Source organism: Melanerpes formicivorus, unplaced genomic scaffold, assembly GCF_026170545.1.
Source record: "Melanerpes formicivorus ecotype bairdi unplaced genomic scaffold, bMelFor1.0.p_v2 SCAF_72, whole genome shotgun sequence".
Lineage (NCBI taxonomy): Eukaryota > Metazoa > Chordata > Aves > Piciformes > Picidae > Melanerpes > Melanerpes formicivorus.
Window position 1 is genome coordinate 546,867 of NW_027142424.1, and position 12,125 is coordinate 558,991.

General features: G+C 49.5%; 1 protein-coding gene across 3 annotated transcripts in view; it reads right to left on the reverse strand.

The window, feature by feature from the left end:
- KIAA1671 (KIAA1671 ortholog) overlaps nt 1-12,125 on the reverse strand; it is a 120,239-nt gene that overhangs the window by 67,593 nt on the left and 40,521 nt on the right. For 2 of the 3 annotated variants that reach the window (XM_068163293.1, XM_068163291.1), the window contains exons 5-6: nt 8,022-11,219; nt 6,036-6,158 (exon numbers count right to left, since the gene is read on the reverse strand). In XM_068163293.1, coding sequence (XP_068019394.1) covers nt 6,036-6,158; nt 8,022-11,219 — 3,321 coding nt within the window. The remainder of the gene's footprint in view (nt 1-6,035; nt 6,159-8,021; nt 11,220-12,125) is intronic. The other variant, XM_068163294.1, reaches the window with a different exon arrangement.

The following is a 12,125-nucleotide window of genomic DNA, read 5'->3' on the forward strand; positions in this document are numbered from 1 at the left end:
ACAACGGCCAGGTGGGTTTGGAAGCTCCACAGGGAAGGAGATTCCACAAGTCTCTCTCTCTCTGGGCAGCCTGCTCCAGGGCTCCAGCAGCCTCACACCAAAGAAGTTTCTCCTCCTGTTCAGAGGGAGCCTCCTGGCTCCGTTTTGCCCCTTGTCCTTTTATTAGAATAATAAACTTTATTAGAATAAACCAAACCAGGTTGGAAGAGACCTTCAAGATCATCGTGTCCAACCCATCAACCAATCCAACCCACCCACCAATCCAACCCACCCAAACAGCTAACCCATGGCACCAAGCACCCCATCAAGTCTCCTTCTGAACACCTCCAATGATGGTGACTCCACCACCTCCCCAGGCAGCCCATTCCAATGGGCAATCACTCTCTCTGTGTAGAACTTCTTCCTAACATCCAACCTGAACCTCCCCTGGTGCAGCCTGAGACTGAGTCCTGTCACTGAAGAGCCTGGCCTCATGCATCTCCATCTGTTCCTACTCTTTTTGACCCATGTCCTCTTCTTTTTGCTGAGAAAAGGGAAGCCAAGAGGCAGGACCCAGTCCTGGGATGATCCCACACAGCCTTTTCCCTTCCCAGAACTCCTCCAGCTTCCCCCTTTCCCTAGGGAGGGACAATACGGAGGTGACACAAAAAACCCCTCCAGAACTCCACTGCCTCCTTTGGTTGAAATTTAGGTTCTGGCCATTTAAAGCAAATTTCCACCCACCCCGCTTTTCCTGATTTCCCTACAGAAGGATCCTGTAAAGCTTCTGACAAATTCTTCTGATTCTCTTCCAGGCTGTTTCACTTCTACAGCCAACAGAACAATTCACACATGAGGTTTTTGCAGCACATCTGCTTCCATCTGGGATAGGAGGCAAGGTGCAGCTTTAGAGGCTTTACCCAAAGCAGAAGATGAGGTGGCTTTGGTTTTCAGTGGGCAGGAGAGACCAGAAGCAACTGGTGAACTGTGACAAGCCAAACTATGAATTCATCTGCACATGTTTGCACAATATTTACCTTCTCTCCCTTGCACTTCATTCCCAAAATATTTCTTTAAGAGTCAGCTCATGCTTTTCTTCAACAAATCCTCCCCCACCCACACAAACCACTCTCAAAACAAGTGCAGCTTTAGACAGATACCACCATGGATACCATCTTTTCCCTCACCACAGGCCAAAAATCCTCCCCCCTCCTCCTGAAGTTTAACATAAAGCACACAGAATCAATAACCACAGGCTTCAAAACAGTTCAGGTCCACACCTGTACTTTGGAGCTTTATCAGGATACCACCATGGGTAGCAGCTCTCCCTCACCAAAGGTCAAAAAAGAAAAGTTTAATCTCAAGTAAATATAATCAACCCTGGAACTAGAGGCTTCAAACCAATTTTTGCCTACACCAGTCCTCAACTTTCTATGGAGACCAGTGGTCAGGGATGCTCCCACCCTGGAGGTGTTCCAGGTGAGGTTGAATAAAGCCTTGAGCAACCTGAGCTAGTGGAAGGTGTCCCTGCCCATGGCAGAGGCTTGGATCTAGATGATCTTGAAGGTCCCTTCCAACCCAAACCAGTCTGTGAATTGTTTCTATGAATTTTCCTCACCACAGGCCAAAAACCCCCCTCAAGTTTAACATAAAAGACACAGAATCAGTAACCACAGGCTTCAAAACAGTTCAGGTCCACACCTGTAGTTTGTAGCTTTATCAGGATACCACCATGGGTACCAGATCTCCTTCACCAAAGGTCAAAAAGAGAGAAGTTTACTCTCATATCAATGAAGTCACATCTGGAACTAGAGGCTTCAAACCAATTCATGCCTACACCAGTCCTCAGCTTTACATGGATGGTCAGGGATAGCCCCTCCCTGGAGGTGGTCAAGGTGAGGTTGGATGGGGCCTTGAGCGACCTGGGCTAGTGGAAGGTGAAACTACCCACGGCAGAGGCTTGGATCTAGATGATCTGGAAGGTCCCTTCCAACCCAAACCAATCTATCAGTTAGTTCTATGAATTTTCCTCACCCAAGGCCACCCCCCCCAAAAGTTTCATGCAAAACCAATAAAATCTATAAGCAGAAGCTTCAAAACAACTCATGCCCACACCAGTTTGGATACCACCATGGACAGCAGGTTTTCCTCCCCAAAAAAGGGAAAAAAAACCCCAAAGTGTAATGCAAAACAAACCACCATGGATGCCAGATTTTCCTCAAAACCCCCCCAAAAAAGGCTCAACTCCCCAAAGTTTAATGTGAGCCAAGTGACATCCACAACCAGAGGCCTGCACCAGCGCCAGAGGGCTGCCCTTAACTACACAAAGCAGTGGTCTGGGTTCTCCACCGTCACTGCTCCATCTGCAGGTGAAGCTGCAGCTCCTTGCTGGGGGCTGAGCACACCACACATTCCTCAGGCTCTAAGTCACAGGACTCCTATCAAGCCTTGATGACTCCATCAGGAACTGAGGCTTGAAAGCCAACGTCAGCAAATTAACGACCGGTGTCAGCCGGGATGGGATCATTAGGATCTAGGAGAGACTCCAGGCCAAGCTGGCAGCCCCTGGCTTGGACAGAAGCACTCTGAGGTGGGTTAGGAACAGGCTGGAGGGCTGTGCCCAGAGAGTGGTGGTGAAGGGTGCCATGTCCAGCTGGCAGCCAGGCACCAGTGGTGTCCCCCAGGGATCAGTGCTGGGCCCCATCCTGTTCAATATCTCCATTGATGATCTGGCTGAGGGGATTGAGTCCAGCATCAGTAAATTTGCAGGTGACACCAGGAGTCGATCAGTTAGAGGGCATAAGGGCTCTGTAGAAGGATCTTGACAGGCTGGACAGATGGGCAGAGACCAACAGGATGGCATTCAACAAGTCCAAGTGCCAGGGGCTGCACTTTGGCCACAACAACCCCATGCAGAGCTACAGGCTGGGGATAGAGTGGATGGAGAGCAGCCAGGCAGAAAGGGACCTGGAGGTACTGACTGACAGCTAGCTGAACATGAGCCAGCAGTGTGTCCAGGTGGCCAAGAAGGCCAATGGCATCCTGGCCTGCAGCAGGAACAGTGTGGCCAGCAGGAGCAGGGAGGGCATTCTGCCCTGTACTCAGCACTGGTCAGGCCACACCTTGAGTCCTGTGTCCAGTTCTGGGCTCCTCAGTTTAGGGAAGATGTTGAGATGCTGGAAGGTGTCCAGAGAAGGGCAACAAAGCTGGGGAGGGGTCTGGAGCACAGCCCTGTGAGGAGAGGCTGAGGGAGCTGGGGTTGCTTAGCCTGGAGAAGAGGAGGCTCAGGGGAGACCTCATAGCTCTCTACAACTACCTGAAAGGTGGTTGTAGCCAGGTGGGGGTTGGTCTCTTCTCCCAGGCAAGCAGCACCAGAACAAGAGGACACAGTCTCAAGCTGTGCCAGGGGATGTTTAGGCTCAAGGTGAGGAGAAAGTTCATCATGTCATTCATCATTGGGATTGTGCTGCCCAGGGAGGTGGTGGAGTCCCCATCCCTGGAGGTGTTCAAGAGGGGATTGGATGTGGCACTTGGTGCCATGGTCTAGTCATGAGGTCTGTGGTGACAGGTTGGACTTGATGATCTTTGAGGTCTCTTCCAGCCTTGGTGATTCTGTGATACAAAGGAGCAAAGCACTTGGATCCTCCTGAATTCCAGTGGGTGCTGAACATGTGAGTTTTCCCTTCTCATGGGGCTGACAACCTTCCCTTCCCAGCTCCACTGGATGAAGACAAAGGTTTATTTGGAGTAACCTCAGACTTAACAACCAGGCTGGAGAACACCATTCATATTTATTCAAGGGGGGGATTTACCTAAATAATTCAATGATCTCAGCACTGTTTCTAACAGCACTTGCCTCCCACACATTCCACCTTCTCAAAAACACCTTTCCATATTCACACTGTAAGCTGATGGCACACAACCACTTTGTAGGGGCCGAATGATGATTGTCTGCTCTTGTACACAAGCCTCAATCTCCTTCCAGGAGGAGCCCTCAGCCTCCCTCCAGGAGGAACCCTCAATCTCCTTCCATGAGGAGCCCTCAACCTCCTTTTATGGTGAACCCTCCACCTGGAGTCCCTGCTAGGAATGGGAAAGACAAGAGGATTCCAGCCCTTAGATACCTCCCATGAAGTTTTAAGAGTAGGACTGAAACAACAGGAGCCTGTTTCCCAAACTCCTTGTTTACATAATCCTGACAGGTTCGAGTGGGATTTTTTCCCCCCTCATTAGAAAAGAAAACAAAAACCCTCACTCAGTTCCATCCTTTTTTGGCTCCTTTTGTGTATTCTCTCTTAAAGAGCAGCTTCAGGAACTCCAAACCCATTGGTTTGGAGCACATCCATCGCTGTGGAGAGCAATACACTGCAGTCACCACACGAGTGTGCTGCAGACCGAGAGGAGCCTCGACCTTGGGACCGATTGGATGGGGACACTTTTCGGTCACCTCTTTTGCACAGGAGGGGAAGGGCTTTGGAAGGATGTGGGGCAACTGAAAACACGCAAGGGGAGAGTTAGCAGAGAGTGCACTCTGATGTGACAGCAGCATTATTCCACTGTAGCAAACCTTGAGCAAAGCTTAGCCTGGAGAAGAGGAGGCTCAGGAGAGACCTTATTGCTCTCTGCAACTCCCTGAAGGGAGGTTGCAGCCAGGTGGGGGTTGGTCTCTTCTCCCAGGCACCCAGCACCATAACAAGAGGACACAGTCTCAAGCAACACCAGAGGAGGTTCAGGCTGGATATTAGGAAGAAGTTCTTCCCAGCAAGAGAGATTGGCCATTGGAATGTGCTGCCCAGGGAGGTGGTGGAGTCACCATCCCTGGAGGTGTTTAGGAAGAGACTGGATGGGGTGCTTGGTGCCATGGTTTAGTTGATTAGATGGTGCTGGGTGTCAGGTTGGACTGGATGATCTCAAAGGTCTCTTCCAACCTGGTCTATTCTATTCTATTCTATTCTATTCTATTCTATTCTATTCTATTCTATTCTATTCTATTCTATTATGCTCCAGGGTAAAATAAACCAAAGAGAAAAATCAAAATCAAAAGTAAAGCCAAAGCCACACAACAACACCACCACCCACCCCACCCTCCCCCCAAACCCTACAGCACTTGGAAGTGGTTTCAAACAAGTTGTTCCAGTGAGAAAGGATTTCTGTGGCAGCAGCAGCAATGTTCTCACATTCTGTCTCCAGTTTTAAGAGTTTCAGATCCTTCATTCTGCACAGAAAATGTTGGGATTTCATTTACCATGTAGCTTTTTTGGGGGGGAGGGGGGAAGGTTTAGACCTTAGCTTTGCATTTCAGAGCATCTAGATACAGGATGCTAATTCCCAAGATAAAATTCGTCTGCCCTAAAGTCAGGACATCCTTCTGCACCTTCAGGCAGTATCCCCCAACAACACAAAGCAGGAATTTCCCCTTAATATCTCTCTCATACAATGGTTTGGGTTGGAAGGGACCATGGGCAGGGCCACCTCCTGCTAGACCAGGTTGCTCAAGGCCCCATCCAACCTAGCTTTGAAGACTTCCAGGCTTGGAGCTTCCACAGCTTCTGACACAGATCAGGTATATCAGAAACAAGTGAGATTATCAAGACCATCAGCAGTGATTCTTCACACAAAGAGCCCTCTTAGAAAGGAAATTAACTCCATTGTTCTTTCAGACTATGACCAGCTTCCCTTTGTCCACACAATCTCCCAGGAAAGATCTTCTGGAAGAATCCAACCACTCTGCATTATCCACACCAAGAAACAAACAAAACCTCATAATGATCTAAACCCCTCTTCAGAGCTCAGGAGGAGAATTCTTTGCTTAGAAAGGAAAACAGCCACCACACTGCATGCTTAATGCTCTGTGTTTGCTGATTTGGCACAGAGCAGGGTGCTGGAACCCCAGGCAGAAGCGTTTTCCACCAGTTAAACTCCACAAGAAGTGCATTTGCTCCTTCCAGAAGACACACACTTTTCTCTCCCAGCCATTTGTCAAAGGAAAACAGTGCTGAAGGGAGCCAGCCAGGCTGCAGCTCCCTTAGCCCTGCCCAAGAGCCTCCTCCACCTACCGTCCCACTGTCCACCTTCCTCTCCTTGTAGAAACTGTGGCGGCTCCTCGGAGTAGAGGCCAAGGAGAAGTCTGTTCCTTCTGGTCTGTCTGAGCTCTGCTTGCTCCACTCTTTCCTAGGAGCCTGTTAAAATGAAGTTATGGATGCTGTTACAGTGACACACACACACACACAAAATGCCCTCTTGAGATCAAAACCAGGGAAGGTCCAAAGGGGAAAACACAACAGAGAAAACCATTAGAGCCATCGAGGTCCAGCTGGCCATGCCTCAAAGCATTAACTGCACTAAGGGCAGGACTTGCACTGCACCATCTGCTGTTCTAGGGACAAATGAAGGTCATCCACCCAAGAGAAAAAGAAGAGTCATAATTTGCATCCCTCAGGGGAAAAAAAACCAACACCAACAATAAAAAACAAGCCATAAAGAACTCAAAAAGATCACTGGTGACAGCTTATGAAATGAAACCCAAGTTATGTGGGCAGGCTGGAGAGCTGGGAGAGAGCAACCTCATGAAATTCCACAAGAACACACATAGGGTCCTGCCCCTTTGGAGAAATAACCTCCTGCACCAGTACCAGTGAGGGGGTGACCTGCTGGGAAGTAGCTCCAAAGAGAAGGACCTGGGAGTGATGATGGATGAGTTCACCATGAGCCAACAATGTACCCTCTTAGCCACAAAGGTCAATGGTCTCGTGGGGGACATGAAGAAGAGTGTGGCCAGCAGGTCAAGGGAGGTTTTCCTCCTCCTGTGCTTTGCCCTGAAGAGGCCAAGTCTGGAGTACTGGGTCTGCAGTTCAAGAGGGACAGGGAATTACTGGAGAGAGTCCAGCAGAGTCTCCAAAGATGCTGAGGGGCCTGGAGGATCTCTGTGAGGAGGAAAGGCTGAGAGCCCTGGGGCTGTTGAGCCTGGAGAAGAGCAGCCTGAGAGGGGATCTGCTCAATGCTCAGCAAGAGCTACAGGGCCCACTCTAGCAAAAGGATAGGGACAGAGCCTTGTCATGGTGCCCAGCAACAGCACAAGGGGCAATGGGCACAAACTGGAAGCCCAACCATGCTGGGATTCTGTGATGTTTCCTTTCAAACCATTATCCAATGGCAGAGCTCACAGTTTCACATCCTAGGTTGGCAGCATGAACAAAATAATATGGACTACTTTCAAGCTCTCCATGGAAACACCCATAAATATTTATACACCTAAAATCTGGTCATCTAGGACCAAATTCCTCCAGATAACAGGACCCAGAAAGAAATGAGCACTGTTGCACTCCACAGATCTGCTCCCAGCTGCAAAGCCAATAAAGAGACACAAGCAAAGCTGCTTCTCACTTCCCATCTTACAGAATCAACAGAATTATTGAGGCTGGAAAAGACCTCTGAGATCATCAAGACCTAACACCACAACATCAGCTAAACCATGCCACCAAGGGCCACATCCAATCTTTTTAGAATCAGAGAATTGCTAGGGTTGGAAGGGACCTCAAGGATCATCTACTTCCAACCCCTCTGCCACAGGCAGGGACTCCTCACACTAGATCAGGTTGCTCAGGTCTTTTTTCTGAAAGACCTCCAGTGATGGTGACTCCACCACCTCCCTGGGCAGTCCATTCCAGTGCCTACTCAGCCTTCCTGCGAGGAAGTGCTTCCTAATATCTAACCTAAACCTCCCCTGGTGCAGCTTCACTCCATGCCCTCTCATCCTGCCACTAGTTGCAGGAAGCACTAAGTCCTGTCACTAGTTACAGGAAGCAACTAAAGACACCAGCTGGCAAGAGAATCATGGAATGACAGAGTGGCTTGAGCTGGAAGAGACCTTAAAGATCATCTTGTTCCAACCCTGTGCCAAAGGCAGGGACATCTTCCGCTAGCCCAGGTTGCTCAAGGCCCCATCTAACCTGGCCTTGAACACCTCCAGGGAAGGGGGCATCCACAAGCTCCCTGGGCAACCTGTTCCAGTGCCTCAACACCTTCACTGTAGAGAATGTTACCTTTTTGTCCTCCTGGAAGAAGATCTCTGAGGGAGGGGACACCTTGTGCTTCCAGCCGCTGTCCACGCTCTCCAGCAGGAGGCTCTGCCTGCAGCGGTGCAGCTCCTTCCTTCCCCTCACCTCCTGCCCGAGCGGCAGGCTGTCTTTTCCTTGCCGGATCTTCTCCGAGTAGGAACGCCTCAGATCCGTGGGTGCACCTCCCAAAGCAGCTGTGTAGCTCCTCCAGTCAGTTTTACCCTTCACACTGGAAGAGTCATTCTCACAGGTTGTCTTCTTCACGTCGTCTTTGCTCCTCGCCACAGAGCTCCTCGCCGCGCTTTTGCCCCAGTCGCCTTCTGGAGACACCTCCAAAACCTGTTCTGTAGTGATCAGCCTCTTCTGGAAGTGGCCCTCATCTGTCTTTATGGACAACTTGGAAGCAAAATTAACTTCCCACCTTTGGTCTGTGCCAACCAGCTTGACAGGCTGGACCTTCTCAATCACAAACTTGGAGCTCTGAGTCCTGGACGTCAGGTTCACCTCTTCATCCTCGTCAACGATGAAAGTCTTCTTCCGAGTGAACTCCACAGGGGGATTCACAAGCTTCTCTGGAGAAAAGCTGCTGGGATTCCCCCAGTAAGGAGGGCTGAACTTTTTGTCTTTGCACTTCTGTTTCTCAAACTCTGGGCTACAGGAGTCCAGCTTCTCCTTGCTCTTTTCAGTCACAATTACTCTCTCCGGCCTGTGGGAGTCTCCTGCACAATCCCCTGGCTTGTTAGCGAGAGGAGAGTGATCTGAGCCCTTCCACTCTTTCCAGCTGTAGGATGAACTCATCCTCTCTGACACATTTCTTTTGTTCTTTGATTTCTCCCAAGTCAGTGAACTGTGCCCTGCAGGGAGCCTGTCTTGACCGCTGATGGCCTTCACCGACTCCTCTTTATACTCTGCCATAAGCGCGTCGATATCAAGAATTTGGGATCTGTACCCATCCTCAGCCTTCTTCCCAGGTAAATCACAACCATTTTCACTCCTTTTCTGGGGGACCAGCTCAGTGTCTTTAGGTGACTGTGGAAAACGTGGAGGGGACCTGGGCTCATGATAAGAGGAGACTCTTCTTCTGCTACTCTTCAGGTCACTTGGAGTTGTGCTCTCCCGATCCTGTTTCAAGAGGAAAGCATCAACATCTATAATGTTCTCTTTAGAATGATCCAGACTTCTTTCATGATACTGCTGGTTATCTTTCCTAGGCACGTGGAAGCTACCCAGGGCAAGGTTTTTGGAGAACACATCACCTTTGTCATCTTCCTTAACCCGATCCTTGCTAAAATGCCCTTCCCTGGAGTCATCTCTGCAGTTTGTACTCGTCCCATTTTTAGCTGGGTGCTGCAATAAAGCTTTGGCCCTCCCTGCTAAACCAGGCTCCAGGTGAGTTACAGCTCCCTCGCTTGGGCCTGAGTTCATTTCACTTGTACTTGGAGCACCACCAGGGCTCTTCTCCTTTTTGGTACCAGGAGGCTGATAAGTCACTGCATAATAAGTTGCCTTTGGCTCAAAGGCAGAGCTCTGGTTTTTCAAGCCGTCATCAGGACTTGCAAGAAGGGCTTGGTTTGCCTCATTCCCTTCCAGCCCTTCTTTGCCTTTTTTGCTCCTCTTTTTCAGTGAGCTTTCATCCAGCTGCAGTGAATCTGTCTGGCTCAGCCTCCTGAGGTTTTCAGAAGCGAGCCAGACAACTTCTTCTGTCTTGACAGAATCCTGAGGCAAGGTCCTCCTCCTCCACCTCTCCGAAATCTTCAAGTCAGAAACACTACTTCTGCTCCTCCTGAGTTTTTCTTCTGGATCCATTACCCTGATTTTTTCATGGGCTGTGCTACCTAAGCTAAAGTCCTGCTCTTTGTGATTTAACTCCAGACTTCTCCTTAAACCAAAGGCCCTGGATTCCTCTTTATTGATGAGCAGAACTTTTGGATCAGGATGGTGGCTACTGGGAGATTTACAGAGCTGCCCACTTGAAAGCACTGCGGAGGACTGGGCCACATGTTTGCTCACACTTGTTGAGAGAACTTCCCAGTCCAAGCTGGTTCTGAGCTCAGAGCTCTCTGTCCCACCTGGCCTAAAACTCCTTTTCTCAGAAGAGCATTTCATCATGTTAGACCTCTCTGGTTTCTCCATGGAAGAAACATCACCCTGATCACTTTTCATTTCAGAAGGTGGTTTGCTCACGTTCTCATTCACTCCCAAACATTTACTTCTGCTGGTGGAATAAGGTGTCCTCTCAGCTACTGGTAAGGGACCAGCTTCACTCCTATCAGAGTCTTTCTTCTGCTCAGGTAAAGTGCATTCACTGGAGAACAAATCATTAGGTTCTCTCAACCCAGACTTGCTCATAAGCACCTTTGTGTCTCCAGCTCCTGAAATAATGTTTTCCTCTCTCAAATAGAGGGTTTTACTAGTTGCCCTACCTGCCTGACCAGCATGGAGGACATCCTCATCCAGTTTGCTCTCTCTCACAGATGACTTTCTGGTTCTGAGAGTCATGGCCTTTTTCTCAGGAGCCATTGCAATGGCTTCACTCAGAGCTCTTTCACCGCACGTCTGAAAGACTTCGTATCTGGGCTCAACTCTCTGGCAAACAATGGAGTCCTCAGCAGTTTTAGTTGGGGGCTTCTCACTTTTCTCAGCCAAAGGTTTCTCCAAGAGAATTCCAGAAGTCATTTTCTTGTCTTCGCTTGAGCAAGCTGGCTTTCCACTTCTTTCTACATCTGTATGTTTCGACGAACCGGACTGCTTGTGATACTCCTTCTTTACACTGGTGGCTTCCTCCACATCCCCCAGCCACGACCGCCTGCTGTGGCCCAAAGTCACCACTTCAGGCTTCACCTCCAGCTCACTGCTCACTTTCAGTGCAGAATCAGTCCCAGGGTGACCAGCAGCAACGCTGTGCCTCTGAACGTTATGGTCAAACATGGTGGCTCGGACAGTTTTAACGCAGGGTTTCTCATGAAGGGGGCTTGGTTTTAACTTTTTTTCCAGGTTGCTTGTGAATGAGGCAGGATTTTCACCCTGCTGAGGAAAATGCTGCCCATCCCCAAGGAAGCTTCCTTTCCTCTCTATGGGATCAGTTTTATTTGTGATCTTCAAAACCTGCCGGGCTTTCCACGGGTTGCCAGCAGCGTGTGCTTCAGTGGCATCCGTGCCAGGTGCCAGCTTGACCTCCTTACCCTGGAATGAGGAAAGCCAACAGTTAGGATAATTCATCTAAAAGAGGAGTAATAAAAGTTTAGTTTAAGCCTTACTTGCTCCTACTCTGTGCAACAGCCTGCACAAGTTGAGGTGTTTAAGCCCAGGCTGGATGAGGCTCTGGCCAGGCTGATCTAGTGTGGGGTGTCCCTGCCCATGGCAGGGGGGTTGGAATTAGATGATCCTTGTGGTCCCTTCCAACCTTGACTGATACTATGATACTATGACCCACTTTCTCTGGACACTCAGGTCACCTAAGCAAACGAGCAGCTCCAGCTCCTGAATCCTGATTAGAACAGGAGACCTTAGTATGGCCTTCCAACATCTGAAGGGGGTCTACAAGAAAGCTGGGGAGGGACTTTTGAGGGTGTCAGGGAGTGATAGGACTGGAGGGAATGGAACAAAACTAGAAATGGGGAGATTCAGATTGGATGTTAGGAAGAAGTTCTTCCCCAGGAGGGTGGTGAGAGACTAGCACAGGTTGCCCAGGGAGGTGGTGGAAGCCTCAGCCCTGGAGGTTTTGAAGGCCAGGCTGGATGTGGTTGTGAGCAACCTGCTCTAGTGTGAGGTATCCCTGCCCATGGCAGGGGGGTTGGAACTAGATGACCCTTGAGGTCCCTTCCACCCCTAACAATTCTGTGAACAGGTATTTGATAAGGAGTTGTGAGCCAGATGTAGAAATGCTCTAGCTCAAAGAAAATAAAGGCCAATCACGCAGTGGTTTGGGTTGGAAGAGACATTTAAGGGTCTTCTAGTCCAGCCTTCAAACTTTCTGTGTCATACTTCAGTGTCCAGATTCCTAGGTTAAATGTTATGCAGGAGAGGAGGGACATGAGCCCTACAACAAGGAGCTGTGAGCTCGGTGTAGAAATGCTCCAACTCAGGGCA